This window comes from Rhipicephalus microplus, chromosome 2 (assembly GCF_043290135.1).
Source record: "Rhipicephalus microplus isolate Deutch F79 chromosome 2, USDA_Rmic, whole genome shotgun sequence".
Classification (NCBI taxonomy): Eukaryota; Metazoa; Arthropoda; class Arachnida; order Ixodida; family Ixodidae; genus Rhipicephalus; species Rhipicephalus microplus.
In genome coordinates, this window is record NC_134701.1 from 218,908,437 (window position 1) to 218,925,469 (window position 17,033).

At 44.1% G+C, this 17,033-nt stretch overlaps 1 protein-coding gene across 1 annotated transcript in view; it reads right to left on the minus strand.

Annotated features, from left to right (window-relative positions):
• The window catches only part of LOC119169564 (cell adhesion molecule Dscam1), a 547,574-nt gene that overhangs the window by 99,613 nt on the left and 430,928 nt on the right, over positions 1 to 17,033 (minus strand). Inside the window, exons 6-7 of the mRNA XM_075876128.1 lie at positions 7,443 to 7,724; positions 4,422 to 4,502 (exon numbers count right to left, since the gene is read on the minus strand). Coding sequence (XP_075732243.1) covers positions 4,422 to 4,502; positions 7,443 to 7,724 — 363 coding nt within the window. The remainder of the gene's footprint in view (positions 1 to 4,421; positions 4,503 to 7,442; positions 7,725 to 17,033) is intronic.

Sequence of the window (17,033 nt, forward strand, 5' to 3'; positions counted from 1 at the left end):
CAGTAGAGTGATAATAACGTGGCTTTGTCCATTATTGATCACTTTTTGCTTATACTCCATAACATGCGAACTGCCCAGACACCCTTTTCTTCAAGATATTCAATGTTGTTCGCCATAAAACAGAGCTGTCATGTATCACTCCTACATATTTGATGCTTTGAGCTTGTGGAATGATTTCAGTTCTGTATGAGAGAGATATATGTACTGGGTCTTTTATAGGCAATACTAATAATGCACACCTGTTCTCGTTCTCGTTTAGAGAAAGATGAATGCATCAATTCAAAGTTCCATTTCAGATAAGTGCATTTGGAGGTTTTGATAGAGAGCGTGAATGTCATTAGCCAATGAAAAAAAAACGCGATTTCATTAGCAGACAGATATGTCTGAACATTCTCATTATATGAGATCAAGCGTAACAAAATATTGGCAGAACCAGGTACAAAACAGCGTCTTGAGGAACCCCTTTTTTGTCTTCACAAGTACTTGATGAAACACCATGTTGCGAACAATAAGTTTTCTATTGTCTAAAAATTGCGTAATCTACGCTTCTAAATAACGCGAGAAATTGATTTCTCTCAGACGACTGACTAGTGCGCTGTTTTCAACATAATCATATGCTTTTTTGATGTCCAGGGTAACTAGAGCTGCGTATTTCCCTTGACGCCACGCAAAATGTATCCGACTCTTGAGGTCAATGTGCGCTTGCCATATGAAACATCCCTGCCTGAATTCAATCCAATTTCATTATGGAAACATGCACTACTGTTTCTATTAACTTGAGTAAACTGGACGTCAGTGCGATTGGCCTGATATTGTCTAAAACGTAGCATTCACCTGGGTTTTTAAGAACAGGTATGATTTCACGAATTTACATTAAGATGGAATCCAAGCTTCTCCTGACGAATATTCATTACTGTGTGTAACCGAGACCTGGGGCACTGCACACGATATACCCCGAATGGTTCTCAAGCCCGGATTGCCTTTTGTGTGATAGTTATGCAGACTTCGAGCATGTCCTGTGGGGCTGTGCCTTAGGCGGTCCCCCTTTCCACGAGGAGAAATTGAAGAAGCTTATTAAGGCTCAGCACCTCACCTTTCAAACCCTAGGCGTCCAGAGGGACCGCGCGAGTGTGGTCAGGTTTAACCTGACCGTCCCGGAGTGGGTCTAGCCAGGCGACGCTAAGTTGACTCACGTCTATTGTGGACCCAATAAAGTTGCTTCACTCACAGTAAGTACACCGTCCTGTGACTCCTTGAATTATTATTATTATTATTATTATTATTATTACTGTTGTTGTTGTTGTTCTTGTTGTCGTTGTCGTTGTTGTTGTTGTTGTTGTTACACCAACTTTCAGGTGTTTCTATTGTAGGTGTCGACGCATAATGAGACTTATATATACATATTTATGCCAAATATGGGTGCATTAAAATAATAAAGGGTTAATTTGAGATAGCGTTCTTGTATTGATTATCATAATTGGCAAATAAGTTTGCAGCTTACGAATAGCGAGGCATGATGAAAATAATCTGCCTTCATTATTGGTTTAGGACTATCCGAATCTATATAACGTATACAGCTATTTTTTTCTGTCTGTTCTTACATGAATTCTCTACGCCTGCTACAGCGTTCTTAGGCGACCACCTAAATATGCTCACGTGTTGGAGAGACCTAACTCAGTCTAGTCAGGCTACTTCAATCCAAGGTATAATGCTTCACTGTCGAGCACCAGTTCCCCTGTGCCCCTAGAATAGTTCCGCCCAACAGGCCTGGTTCCTTGAAACATATGCATATGTACGTGTATCGATCTGGTTTCTTTTAATCGCGTGCAGCACATGTCACTGAATCGTTAAACGCAATGCGGCACAATCAATTATTCATGGCGGGAACATTAGGACTCGCTGAAAGTCAGATGAAAATGCGCTATATAGGGCAATCGACTTGTGGTACTAATAACGCGGCGTCATTCGGAAAGGGCGACAAACATTGATTGTTTACTGCAAAGTAAATGATGTGGTCTGCAAACACGTTTACGAGCACTACCACGACCAATAAAGTAAATGATGTCATCAAATTTGCGGCGTAGCAACCGACCAAATTACGACTGCGCGAAAGGCTTTTCTCCTATTAGGGACGGTGGGGCTACCGTTTCCCTTAACATTCTTCTAGTTGGTTTCCAACTCGGATAACTGAAGCACAAACCGAAGATTGGTTTCGTCGACGCTTCGGTATATCTCAGAAGTAAAAACGTCACGTGCATTCAGAAATCATTCCTCCCTTTGTAATTCAACAGTAAGCGCAGTTCACTTGGCAGCCTTACTGAAAGGCCATATTATTGGTCACATTTTCTCACCTCCGTGTAGTTATTGCAGCTGAAAACAAACAAGTGATGAGTCATTGTTTCAAGTTTTTGTCCATTTTTTTGCAGAATCAGCACAGTGCATCATAATTACAACAAATTATGAGCATGTTTTGTTCAGCGCGGACAATAATGTATTACAAAATAACCAGATACGTGTGCATGCCTCCAGCAATCCGTTTGCCATGCGTACTCAGAAGCATGTATTACAAATCGCAATTGATGTTGAAAAAGGCCGTTGATACTATTTACAAGTCATACATGAGTGTTCGACCGGGTAATCGACGATCAACCTGATGGTAAAGTGTAGTCTGAAACAAAGTCCTAGGTGGAGGCGAAATTGCTGTGGGCCTGTCTGCTCAGATTTGGGCGCGAGGTGGTCGAAATTTCCCAGGTGGTCAAAATTTCCGGAGCCCTCCAATAAGGTGTCTCTCATAATCATATGGTAGTTAATGGTGGTTTTGGGACGTTAACCCTCACATATCGATCCAACAAGGTCCAGGGAAGAAAATGAACTGCTGGATTGAGAATGAGCAGTAAACAAAAAAAAAAACAGCAAACCAACAAAGGTTGAGATAAGCTTACGCCCAAGTGCAGAAGCTTATAATCAACACACGTAGTGCAGGCAACGTTTGAGAAAGAGTGTGTGGTGGGTCAGGTGAAAGGAAAACTAGCAACTTGAAAATAACGTAGACATAAAAGAAAATCGTCCCGGCGTATAGGACGAATAAAATAAGCCGACAAAGAATAAGCAAGGAACCGTGCCGGTATGATAATGAAGCAAAGGCTGAGTTTTAGAAACTACAACTGGAATAAAGCTTTTTAAAGCAAACTTGAAGATCGAAGCGAGAAAAATAAAAAAAAAGAATATTGACAAAGATCGGGTAGACTGGAAAGAAGACAACGAGTGATAAAACAGCAAGGAATCCAGTAACAAATAAAACGATGAAAGAAAGCACAAACAAAATGGCAGTTATTAAAGTGAGACAGTGTGGAAGAAAAGAGAACAGGAGTAGTTATGGAAGTCGGAGAGAGACGAGATATAAAAACGGAGTGGGGAAAGAACGAATTAACGAAAATTTAGATGGAAGATGGAGGGATTGTACGCCTAGATAGCGCGATAAGAATCCCAGAGTGTAGCCTAGGAAGGTGGGTCTGATAGAACGCAGAGACAAAATGGCGGCTGCTGCAGGCGAGCGGCTCGCACGTTCAACAGAGAGCCATGGCGGCATGTCAAAGGTAATGCGAGGAGACGCCAAAGGAAAAATGAGGAGGTAGGGAGATGCCCCCATTGCTTGGTCTCTCAGTGGGAATTCGGCGAAGCCTTTCCTCAGAGGCGCACGTAATGAGGTTGAACCAACTTGATTTTCAATCGGCGGCGCTTGTGCGTCTCGCCGCTGCCAAGGATGCGTCCGTACTCTCCCTCTCTTCAAACCCCCTTCTCTCTTTAACTGTCCCCCTCACTCAATCTCTGACAAGCGCCGTTTGTGCCCTCTTCGGTGCCACCGCCGATTTTTGGGAAACGAAAAAAAAAGTGCGCTCACTCCCCAGACACGCGTTACAACTTCAGTCGGGATAAAAACGTGAACACGTTTTTTTTGTTTTTTTAAACGTGCTACCCAGCTTTGGCTCTGCATTCATCCCAGTCACGCGCAAATAACATTTTTTTTCTATCTCATTCTCCTTTTCTCTCCTGAGTGTTCCATTTGATTGCTCTGTGTGCTTTTTTCATAGTTGTGCGCTCATTTCATTTTCTGCACCCCTCCTTACAATTTTACGCCTGAATCCCGTTTTTGAACAAGAGTAAACAGGTCGATGTGGAAAGACGGTACGTTGTGACGAATGATCTAATACGGCATGGAAAAAGAATTTGCCCTATAGGAACGAGTATCAGGCAATGAAACGAACCTTTCGATCGTCTTTCCACGTAGAGGCACGTTTACACGCTGGATAAATGGTGCAGTAGGAAGAAGAAAAAAGAATCGATGATGAAGGTATCCCGGGGCCGCCAGGCGATGCACGAGTTTTTAGGGTTCGCGAGGCATAAAGCAGGAGACTGATTACCTTTCCTCGACTTGAGGTAGCTGTTCTGGCCGTTCCAGCGCCGGCTGACACGATTTTGGACGCTCCGCTTTGAGTGGACTTCTGTTTAGAAAAGAAAGATGCAGAAATGAAGTTTAATAAAAAGCATGCTCCGTTAAAGAGGACCGTTGCAGATTAAAAAGAAATAGGGCGGGGGCGAATGGTAAGAGGCATTGCTGTTTTAAGGTTCATTAGAATGACATGCGCATTACGAATGTCACGCAGGCACCGATAGAAAAAAGAAAGCACTTTTCAAAAGAAAAATGATTCGCTAAGGAGAAAGACGAACGTAAAAATTTATTATTCTTGGTAAGGAACAGCGCATAGGCTAAACAAAAGCAAAATTAGGAGTAAACAGACAAGACGAGTGTGTTTGAGTATTTCCTCCGCTTATTTTGTATTCGTTTCTGTCCGCGCCATTCCTTGACAAATTGTGCTATCAACAACACAACCCCATGCCTCTAAAGGTCTAAATTTATCTCTAACGTCTGCTGTTTTGGATTCATGAGTTGATTGGTGCTTCCATTAGTATCATACGTTGTTTAACAAGTTCCGCTCAAGAAGCAACAAATAAGACTGATGGAAACGTTTCGGCGCGCATACAATGAACAAGACAACGGGCGGCTAGGAGACAAACAAGCTTCCTAGCCTTCCGTTCTCCCGTCCACTGTGTGCGCACCAAAATGTTACCAAGAATGTCGTCAAACCAAATCACCCAATTTTCTATTTTATTACTTTAAGACTAATGGAGACTAAGTAAATAGTGCTTCATGCATTGTAAATATCTATGTCATGAAAATGTTGTCGACAAGTACAAATTATCACCACGCTGGACGATGTCCTCAATATGCCGAATATATCGATTGTGCAAGGTGTTTAGCCACGTCGGTGCACTTTCTTTGAAGGCAGAGCAGAATAATACGGGAGCACAAAGCAATTCTAGCGTTCGAAGTTCACGTACACTTAAAAAAAAAATCGGCTGATCCTGCGTACCTGGGAATCCACGTTATGCGAAGCAAGCGGAGGAAAGGTGACCATGTTGCAATTTTTTTTATTGAGTGACACGTCCTGAAATTACACTAAATATATGTACAAATGTTGCACGCCCAGACATATGATGAAGAGTTTCAGATGTTATTATAACCAGTTGTTTGATTTATGTGTCGGGTTTGACGTCCCAAAACGACCATATGATTATGAGAGACGCCGTAGTGGAGGGCTCCGGAAATTTCGACTACCTGGTGTTCTTTAACGTGCACCCAAATTTGAGCATACGGGCCTACATATAACCAGTCGTTTGCACTTGCAAAACTACGTCAACTGGAACATGCGCATAACAACACTAGAAACTGATATGAAGCAGTGATGCTCGCTAGCATGCTGGCCCTGCACACTGCTTCATAAATAAAATTCAGCCCAATGCACCTAACCAGAATTGACGTTAACCCGGCGTGATGGCTGTATCAAAATAGTACATATATAATGTTTATAAAAGCGGGTAGGTAGCACTACAACCACTATTAACGTTTCACGACAATTAGCGTGCGTTTGAAAAGTAGTTCCGAGCCCTGGCGTAGCTCTGTGGTAAAATTTTTCATTGGCACCCAAAATTCTCGGGTTCGATTCCAACTGTGACTCGTCGGGTCAACGCTACCAACGTGGGGTATTCCTTAACACTCCTGCTTTTAAATTGCCTATGTGTGTTCTCGTCGTTCCTGGGTAGATACTAAGCGTTTATAACCTGTGGCACATACCCGCATACCAGCGGCACAAACAGCGGCACATACCCGCCCGTGGGTATGTGCCACTGTCTGGCGGGAAGTGTTCGACGATGTGCGCGACGGGATTGTGACATTACTCATGTCTTGACAAGCGCGTCATATTCTTCAAACTATCTTACCCTCTCATGCTACTTTTGGTTCATGCAAGTAAATGGGGTGACCACGAGAGCAGCTAAACGTAAGCGGCTAGACAGATTGATAGGTAGGTAGATAAATAGATACGCTCAAAGTCGCCAAAGTTCGCTAAGAAATGCTTCGCATTTAAAAGGGTGAATAAAATTAGTTTATTTTCGTTCTGCAACAACAATCGTCATCTATCTTGTGTGCAATCCTTTGCATTACCATCCCGCACCTGGCACTTCAGATTGCCAACGGTATCAGCGTTATCAGCGTGGCAAAACTTGACAAAGCTGTTGATAAAAAAATGGGCTAGCAGTTAGTTTTCTAGGACACCCAGATGACAGTTATAATGTGGGACAAAAAACAACGAGAAAAAAATCACAGCATAACTACGGAGTGAGTTCTTATGAGTGAGGCAAAGCATCCATCCATGCGTCCTTGCTTTCGTCCGTCCGTACATACGTCCATGCGTCCATCCTTGCTTCTGTCGGTGCGTCTGCCCGTTCGCCTGTCCATCCGTTCGTCCGTTAGCACGTGTCCGTTCGTCCGTCCGTCTGTCTGTCTGTCTGTCTGTCTGTCTGTCTGTCTGTCTGTCTGTCTGTCTGTCCGTCTGGTTATCCGTTCGTCCGTCCGTCCGTCCGTCCGCCCATCCACACCTGCTGAGTGAGAAATCTAACTAGGCGTCCACGAACCACGGCGAGTTATAGGAGGGAAAAATCCACGGCTTAAGGAGCTTTACCTTTTAATATTGTTGTATTTACACGATCTGGTCTTATAGTGTATGTTTAAACTGTGATCAATTAGAATGATTTAAATGAAAGTTCGAAATTATTCAAAGCATATCCACGAAGTGAATCTTGATGAGTTCGGCGAAGCCGCGGCTGCGGAGGGTTTCATCGGTGAACCATGAATCCTCCGTCCGACCGTTTGTCTGTCTGTCCATCCATCTGTCTGCCTGTATGTCTGTCTGTCGAAACATCTCGAATGATGCGAGCGATGCGAGCGTGCTCTAGAGGACACTTCGCTTATAGGGGTGGCTGACGACAGACATCTACGGTAGACAAGCCTACGCCTTAAGGAGCTTTGCCCCTAAAAATCTCACCGCGTAGCCTGAGCTGGGCGCTGGCCTGTGCCGTGGCGTCTCCGTAGCGCACGAAGCACTGGTAAATGCCTGCGTCCTCCCGCATCACATTGGCTATGTGCAGCCGCTGGTCGTCCGAACGCAGCGACACGCGTGGTGGGCTTGTCTTGAGGGGCGTGCCGTCATGCACCCACCAGGTGGAGGCGACCGTCCCACGGAAGCCACGTGCTGAGCAGTTGAACGTCACCGCTCGACCGATGTCAACACGGGCCTCCTCTGGCAGCACGAGCACACTAGCGTTCGCTGCATAGAAAGAGAGAGAGGGGGAAAATCGTCTGTAAGAACATAGAATGAAGTTTGTCATGAACGTCGAAGGGGCGACAAAGTGAGACAATGACTTCGTTTAGATGGTTTAACTGTAGTCTGAACACACCAATGCCGCATGTTTAACCATCTTAATTTTAAATAAGAGAAAACCAAGGCTGAAATTGCATTTTTCCATTTTGTGCTGGGATGGCCACACGTAATATCACAAACTTCACAATGTACTTTTCGCACTTTGGCAACAAGGGCTCTGTGAAATTTTCAGAAACTGGGTACATTAGATCCGTAACCCTCGCAGATGATAACATGTTTTATTTTAACCGATTAGGAACTACCTAACTGATTAGAAACTACCGTAAACGACAGGAAAATGAACCAATAAGCCCCTCAAAGAGTACCTTTAGGAACTACGTAGAACCCACAGACACTGTCAAAATTTATGACGTCACGCTGCCTGGTGCGGGAATGTCAAGATGACTTCTTCACCCACACTTTCTTGTCGCGCATCATCACGCAGTAAGAGTGACGTTGTCGAGATTGTAGAATTGTAGTTTACAAATAAGTAAAGGCCGTTTTTCTCTTCAGTGTCGCTCAAATAAGAAATGCTAGGCCTGCACGGAAGGTGCAGTACAGCCACAGTGAAAACTAGTAGAGTGGCCTTTCAGAGCCTTTTCAAAGCACTAATTGGGTAACTGCTGCAAACACATTTGCTGGATACTCACTACGGCATTGACTCTATTAATTTCTGGGTATTTGGCTGGCATTCGCTCTGCTATCATTTGTCATTTTTCTGAGAAGCGTGATATCCGCTAGACACTTCCAAGGTTTTTTTGTGCCAATAGTTCACGCCGTGGCTGACGTCGAAGAGAAAACATGCCTGAACTTGGTATGCGCAACAGTTATTACGGGATCAAGAACAAGCTTTCGTAGTGGGTTGGAGCATCGGGCAATCGACTCGTTAAGCTTTTCACATTGTGTGAGGCCAGTTGGTTCTTTTGCTGTTCTAAAACGCTTTGTTACTGATATTAACGCAGTTCATTTCCCGACATCAAGCCTGCCTAATGCAAGTTTGTGAACGCGTTCCAAGAACCAGCGTCGCTCATTGGTGGAATATTGAGCTGGCACGGAACGGAGCTGGGTACGAACCCCAATGTGTCCTTGGTACAAAGTTTATTGTCTTATTCCTGCGATAGTGGTTACAGACACCGGCGGCGGCGGCGGCGGTGGACAACTACGGCGCGGCGCATTACACGAGTTTTGATCTCATAACAGCTTTGGCTGTAAAAATTCTTCTAAGAGTAAAATATACTGTATAAATATTACAGCAGTTTAAGGTATGGTTTAAGAAGTCTTTCACTGTATTTTGTGTAAAAATGGCTACAAACTGCCGAAGTGTTGACATCACACTTCACTGCTGATTCTGATAAGCTCCAGACGAGAAAAACAAGAACATAGTAATCATCCCGGTGCATACCCTTTTCAGTGTTATGGTCAGAGTGTCTTTGTGTGCAAGAGGGTGCAAGCGAATTGCGAATGACTGATATATTTCAAACATTGTGTGTTTGTAGAGCCCATAAAGAAACTTGAACTTTGCACAAAAATAAGTACTTGTGTGGTGTTTCAACTACATTCTTTTTTGTGTGCCATTCCGAGAGCCAGTAAATATTTGGTGCACTTTATTATATAGCCTCAGAGATTAGTAGTAGTGGGCGATTCAGCATTTGATGGCGCTCAACAAGAAATGGGGATGCCTGAGGTAGAGAGGAGGGCGAAAGGGGGGGGGGGCAAAGCTAGCACAATCGCTCATCCTTTTCGTTTTGTATAGTTACCATCATTCTTACTCTCATCCACTTTATTTTATTTTATTTTGAGCTCTTTTACAAAATTAAGTTTAATTTCTCTACATTTTGACAAAAAGATATTTGGCTTGAAACTTGAACAAATAATTTATTTTCGAGTAGTTCTTTCTCAACACCGTTTGCTATTATTTCATATGGTCGAACAAAAGTACGAATGGGGTATCAAAATATATCTACGAAATACGCCGATATAGGTCCCTTGTGCAGAAAAATCTTGTGCAACGAAGTACAACGTTTCCAACAACTGGACACAGTTGGGCTCGGAAAGCCAGTTACAAAGTGCTGACAGCCGACACAACATTCGAGCGAGAATCCGAACACCTGCAACGCAAAGAACCCGCTTTCATGTCCCCGCAGAGCTTTCGCTCTCACGCGTGCTAACGGTGCCTTTAATGCAAACTCTGAAACTTCGCATTTCGAGATTTTCGTCTGAATATTTTTTTTCCGCTATTAGATAATGAACTTGGAGAGAAGAGCCGTCAGCGTTTCACAAATTATAGAAAGGCAAAGTATGGAGGGGTCAGAAGAGGTGATGCGTAGAGCAGAAGTCCGCTTTTGAAGCAGCATGGGGTGCCGCTTATTAAGCGTGATGCACTGAATTAATGAAAGGACGAGAAGGCAAAAAAAAAATAAAGCAAAGAGCCGGTGTAATATAGGGCGAAGCTCTCGCAGGCAGCCTATAGCCTCGTCAACAATCACCGCAAGATTCAAAGGGTCGAGCGGAACGTCGCTTCATCGTCTCCCACTTTGCAACATTTTCACTCACCCGGCTGCGGCGCTGCGAATCCATGCTTGATTCAACCACGCGTGACCCCATTCGTTTCTCGCGCACGGACGCGCGCGCGGAATAAAACTGCACCACGCCCCATCGTTCTGAAAGCACCCCTTTTCAATCTTTCATGAACTCGCCGAGCGTTCAAGCCACATTATTTTTGTTTTTTTTTGTTTGCGCACGCTTTGAAATGTTTAAAACGCGTGAATACCGCATTGCGTTGAGCTTCGCCCAAGCGTGGCCGTGTACACAGTGCAAATGCAGGCCGCGTGCGCTCTCCAGGAGGTTTCGGAGAAATGGAGTTTCTAAATTGGGGGGGGGGGGGGGGGCTGAATAAAAAACGGAGGCGTACTCCTCACATACCGATGACACGAAGCTTTTCATTGAATACGGACTACACGTTTGCTAATACAGATTTACTGCTTCGAGAAGGCAAGTCGGTGGCGGTCTCTTTTGGCTGCCGGCCTTAACAAGCCGTTCACACCGAAATCACCACGGAGAAAATCACTTCCTCTTGAAGGATATCTTGTGCATTAATGCGTGACAAATGTAGGAACCGCAGCCCGGTACAGATAGAGGTATCGTGGAACTTGCGCTCTTGAGATTATGTGAAGGTTTCATGTTTCACGCGGGGAATAAATTAAGGGATCCCAAAATTTCACCTTTAAGTGTTGAACACGATATCGATATCCTCTTCCTATAGCGTCCTTCAAACACTTGGTGCATGAAATCTTTTCGAAGTTGATATGCACCCACTACGTGGCCTTAGGAAAATTGGTGCAGTAACATGTGTGCCTTTTGTAGTCGGTGACCAGCTTGAAGCCTTGAATTCATGATGATAATCATATATTCTGACGCCCGCTGCCAATGTACGCTTGTATCACGTACTACTAGTGCAATATTTCATCTTGTGTGCGAATCATGTATACAGGATACTTTTGTTTGTGAAGCATCAAAGTCACTTCAGCTATATTTCCAAGCAGAGGAAGTTATTTCCACTGTATTTACAAGCAGACGTGCGGCTGTGTGGTACAACACCCGCTAACCACGCAAACGACCTGGTTTCAATCGTCGCTCGGACCCAGAATGTTTTATTATATATTTTATTTGAATATTTCTGTAACTTTTAGTCATTCCCAAGATGATTATTTTTTTTCTACAACCAACAACGCTGACACTACCGCCGATGCCAAAATTTCTGCGGAACGATCCTCTTTACTCATTTTGCGTTAGTATTGAAACCAGCGAGTGTGTCTCACCGGATACTATAAAAGATTAATGCGACGTTATAAACATTGTAATCATATTCTCAAGAGAATGTCAGTTTTTGTTCAGAGAATTTACTGCACTGAAGCTTGGTGAGGGCTCAGATGATGCTACCTGACATTGCGCTGGCGCCTCATTGCTGGTGCCTTTGGAAGCCGTAGTTTTGCGCACAACTTGTCAGCTAGTGTTCTCGATATATGTCCCTGGTGTAAGATTAAAAGAAAAAAGGTTTGATATTGATATTGAGGCTTATTGTTATTTTCCTGTACAGGGGAATTGGTACATCGTATTCATTAAGGTGATAGGGCTAAAAGCCTCATTTGGCAGCTATTCTGGTGTTGGCGTTGATGTCAGTGGTGGCGTTGTTGGCTGAGAGCGAAAAACTGGCGTATAAGCTAATCAACATTCAAAACAGTTTTTTGTTCTTATTGAGTGTCGTACCCAAGCATTCTGCGTTGCAAGCAGGCGTTATACCACGGAGATTTTTCAGTGCTTCAACATGCTTCGTAAAAAAAAAAAAACACCACAAGAAAGATTTTATGCAAATGGAGGGGCATGCTTAACACCTGTTAGATTGCGTGGTAGAATGCAGAATCACACCAGTCTTCAAAACGTGAGATTTGTCCAATTAGTGGGTGTTTTAAAGCTGCCCGGCCATTACGAAGTGTGCAGATGTGCCGGCGCGTGTGGCGCTTCACGGACGCCTAATGGGTACTTAGTCTATTTGCAAAATGAAGGGCTCTAGAGTAGTGGGCACTGCACAACTGTATACTTGCACTAGGCGTTCTAAAATACTTCTAAACGGCCGACGTTATGAGCAGAAATGTTCCTGTTCTTGCGACGTGGTTCAATGTGGTGCTCACGGGGCCCGACTACTTTTTGGCGTTGTCTTGAAAGCGGAGCTCAAGCGTCTTCCAAGTTTTTGTTCAGCTTACAGTAAGGACTACAAGATTATTGAAAGAATTGTGATAGGTTGGCGTGGGCCGTGAGCCGCGATTGCTGCGATAGTAACTGAGCTATAGAGAAATCACTAAACGATCGAGAAATTTCTAAACGAGCAAACGGAAGTACGGTTTGGGCGTGGGGTGCTGGGCTCAGATATTGTCAATATCGATTACTCCCGTTAGAAAAACAGCGGCAATGAACGACGCGTTAAAGCTTTTGTTAATAACTTGACGCTGGTGAAAACGTCAAGTGAGAATGCATTTTAGCTTGTGATCTAAGTCATCTGAGGTATGCGCAGGCGGAGGCTTGTCTTGAAAGGAAGTGTCCTTGTAATTGTTCGCAGAAAGAGGGCACACTGATGCATGATGAATCAGTGGCTATAGGACACTGGTCTGCTGACTCGATGGTTGCGGGTTCGACCCCGGCCACGATGGCCCCGTTTCGATGAAGGCGAAATGGTCGAGGTCCATGTACTGTGCGATGTCAATTGCACGTTAAAGAAAACTAGAGTGTCGAAATTTCCGAAGTCTTGGCTACGCCGTTCCTAATAATCCTATCATAGGTGTGGCTCCTCAAATATTGCATAAGATCATAATTACTAATATTATTAGAAAGGGGGTGCAAAAAAATAGTGCTATAAAAATATTTCTCGCCGTTTCAATGACGGTAGTCTTGCTCCAGTCATTGTAGTTATTCGAGGTGGCCGGATACACTTCTTTCCACTGAAAGCGACGTTCTTTCCTGATATCGTGCACATAATCTTCTTTCAAGATGTTTTTCTAATTGCCGCGTTCACCGATGTATACATACTGTCACTTCCCTTGGGTTGTTTTGGGTGAGCGCTTGGAAGCCCTCTTTTCGTCATTACAAAGTAGAACTTGAATAATGAATTCCGTGAATGGACGTAGAAATGAAGCATGAATAACGGAAAAGCAGCACATGCCAGCGATGTAAATTTTTCTCCTCTTGCGGTTTTCCTGGATAGAAAGCTCGGAAAAAGATTGGGTTCACCAAGCCAATTCCACTGACTGTAGCCTACCGTACGTGACACTTATCTTTCAGCGAACTAAATTGGCCGCATTAATGGGGTTGGACGGTGCTGGGGCACGAAGCAGCGGCCACGAGAACCCGATGTCTAAGCCTGCCGAGCGAGGTTGCGTTCAGGGCAGTAATTACGGGCCTGCGAAATTAAACCACTGGCCCTTCCCTGCCTCGCAACTCACCCCGTATACACGCCACCTCATCTGTCTCTCACCCGTTAAAACTTCCCCTTAAAAACTTCCCCTTTCCCCGTTAAAGCTTCCTATTCCCTCTCACCCATCCCTCCTTCCTCTCTTCTACTTCTCCTACGTAGCTCCCCACTTCCGCCCCTGCGCATATCGAGCACTTAAACCGCTTATATATTCACAGCGCCGCTTTAACAATAACAAAAGCTTACGGGTGTTTTCTCCAAGCCTATTGGCGGAGCTCGCGCTTCTGGTCTTCCTTTTATCCTTCTTTGAAACCCCAATCTGCATGCTCGGCTAAAATGTAAAATTTCCGTCACTTTAGTCAGCAACGCTTTCGTTCATTTATTTCCTTGTTTTACTTTTGTTGGTGATGTGTTGTTTCAAATTGAGGTGAACTCAACACATCATACGCTGTTTCACTCCAATTTAACCTAAAGTGAGCAGGAAAAAATTGAGTCAAGTTGTTTCTCAGGTATTCTAGGTTATGGAACCGCTTTAAGACCTCATCTGAGCTGTACTCAAGTGTACGTATAAAAGAAAGTTCAGAAGAAGGAAGAGGGATGGATGAATCGAGTAAGGCAGCGATACAAGCAGGTCGGTAGGGTTACTAGTGCCGGGTTAACCTCCTTGGCTTTACTTGCTGTTGATCTCTCCGCCTCTCTCTTCCGGGGCTGTCTAAAAAGACGGGTCTTTGAATCATTCATCGTTCCTGAGCACCAGCGGAGCGCCTCATTTTAGCCCGCATGGTCTCCCTTGCACTTTTATATAGCGCGGTCACCGAAAGCGTTGAGTTGGTTTCGGTTAAACGCGCCGAGGCCTTCGAAAGCGCACCCAGGCGCAAGATTTCGCGGAAGACGCCGACAGAGTTTGATGAAACGGAGTTTTCCCGAGCACAAGCCGTCGTTTCTTCTTTTGTTCCAGCTTATTAAAGTGCCTAAAGACACTACGCACGACCCCTCTCACTCCAGCACGTTCGCAGCTTCACCCGTATGCCGCTGTGAAAGTGCGCTATAGAAGCGTGGAGATGCTCCGAGAGTGTTTTGAGTTGCACGCGATGAAAAGCTGCAGCCGGCACGAATTAGGCGAACTTGATGACGTAGGTTAAGCCGAACTTCTTCGCTTGGAAGAGCTGATGTTTTTGGAAAAGATGCGGGTTTGGTGAAAAGGGGCGGTTAAGGGTGGAACGATGTGGGTTCCGGTTTTAATTAGCTCGCACGCGTAATTATGGCATCTCTTTTGAGTTTCTGCCTCTCACATTCTCCAGACCACTCTCTTATCTTTCGAGTACTACAAAAAAACAGAAATAAAAAGTTTCGGCAAGGAGTAAATATTGGAAAAAAGAAGTTTGAGAAGGCGTTCGATAGGTAAAGCGTGTTTTCAAGTCTTCCTTCAATAATTGAAAGCATTGCATTGTTGTTTTGCTCTTGTGTTTGAGGACTTGGTTTTATACTTTTGAAAGAAACTGCTGCATGTAAGTTAGAAGGTTAACGAAACGCAGGCTTCATGTAATTTCCGACAGATGAATAGATCACGTTAGCGGTACTCAAAGAGCCGTCTGGTCTTCATTCACTGCAAACTGAAAGAGAAGTGTACTTAGAAAAAATAAGAGAAAAGCCGACATGCCTCTGTGATGCGAAGTTATAGGCGAGAAAGTTCGAAAGGATTAACATGAAAGCTTCCGAAGAAATAGACAATCCAAATAGAGTTCATTGATTGGTTTATCCGGAGAGAGGAAGTCACACATGAAGGATGGAATATTCAATTCAACCTATAGCCCAGAAAATTAAATGTGTTCAATTACAAAACTGCTTGTATGCGGCGAGATGAATTTTTTTTTGAAACCGTGAAAATACTGAGAATTCACTTTTCTAGGTTAAGCATACGTATTATGTCGTGCCATACTTACATAGGGGCAACTCAGTGTTATATACATTTTTGATGACTTGATGCCATGCAATTTAATTACCGTTTCTTGGTTGCTCTATCAGATATGCGGCAATCGCCTGATAGCAATCAAATGCTATACAAAATATAAAACGTAACAAGTCTGCCGGGTAAATAAAAGATATTGGGCCCTTCCGGACAGTGCTTCTTTTATGTTTGCCTCTAAGCGTGGCGTCTGCTAAAGCAAGATATATGCCCCGCCACGGTGGTCTAGTGGCTAAGGTACTCGGCTGCTGACCCGCAGGTCGCGGGATCAAATCCCGGCTGCAAAAGCTGCATTTTCTATGAAGGCGGAAATGCTGAGGCCCGTGTGCTCAGATATGGGTGCACATTAAAGAACACCAGATGGTCGAAATTTCCGGAGCCCTCCACCACGGCGTCTCTCATAATCATATGGTCGTTCTGAAACGTCAAATCTGCCATATCAATCAATCAAAGCAGAGGTTATAAAAAGGCACGCAGAATTTTTCCGAGTTGTGAACATGGCTGGAATGCGCCACTCTCAACTTGCATCTAATTTTCCATCTCATTGAAGTGGTTACGCTACGTTATCATTGCCACCGGTTCAATAAACTGAACGTTCGCATTACATTGACTTTTGCTTGCAATGTCCCAATGCGTTTTTTGCGCCCTGTTTTTCTGAAAATTCAGTAGATCCCACGTACCATGCGAATCAATGTCATGCGCAGCATGCGGAGGGAAGCTGTCTGTAGTGTAACTCTTTTGAACAAACGTTGCAAAATGACGCAAAACATGTGTGCAAATTTTACAAGCACAGACTTGCATGTTGAACTGTCACATATGCTTCACAAAACCAGTTGATTACACTTGCGTAACAATATCAGGAGCCACATGGGTATTACCAACCGCATAAGCGGTATGCCGAAATATAGAGCTTGTGTTTGCGAGGATGGTAGCCCTGGATACGGCTGCGTAGACGAAATTCAGTGGATGACACTTGATTACAATTGACGCTAATCCTATGTGGCACCTGTATCATTCGAGTACATATGTAGAGTTTATAAAATTAATATGCAGCATCGCAATCACATTTGACGTTTCATGAAAAATACGTCTGCATGGGGTATTTTTCAGAAGTTATTCCGACACTTGGCGTGGCTTTGCGATAAAATACTTGATCTCCACACAGATTGCTTGGGTTGGATTCCTGCTGGGACCATAGTCATTATTCCTTGCATTCGTCTGGTCAACACTGTCGTTGTCATTTTTACACCAAACGCTGTTATGAGATCACAACACAGTTCATGTGCTA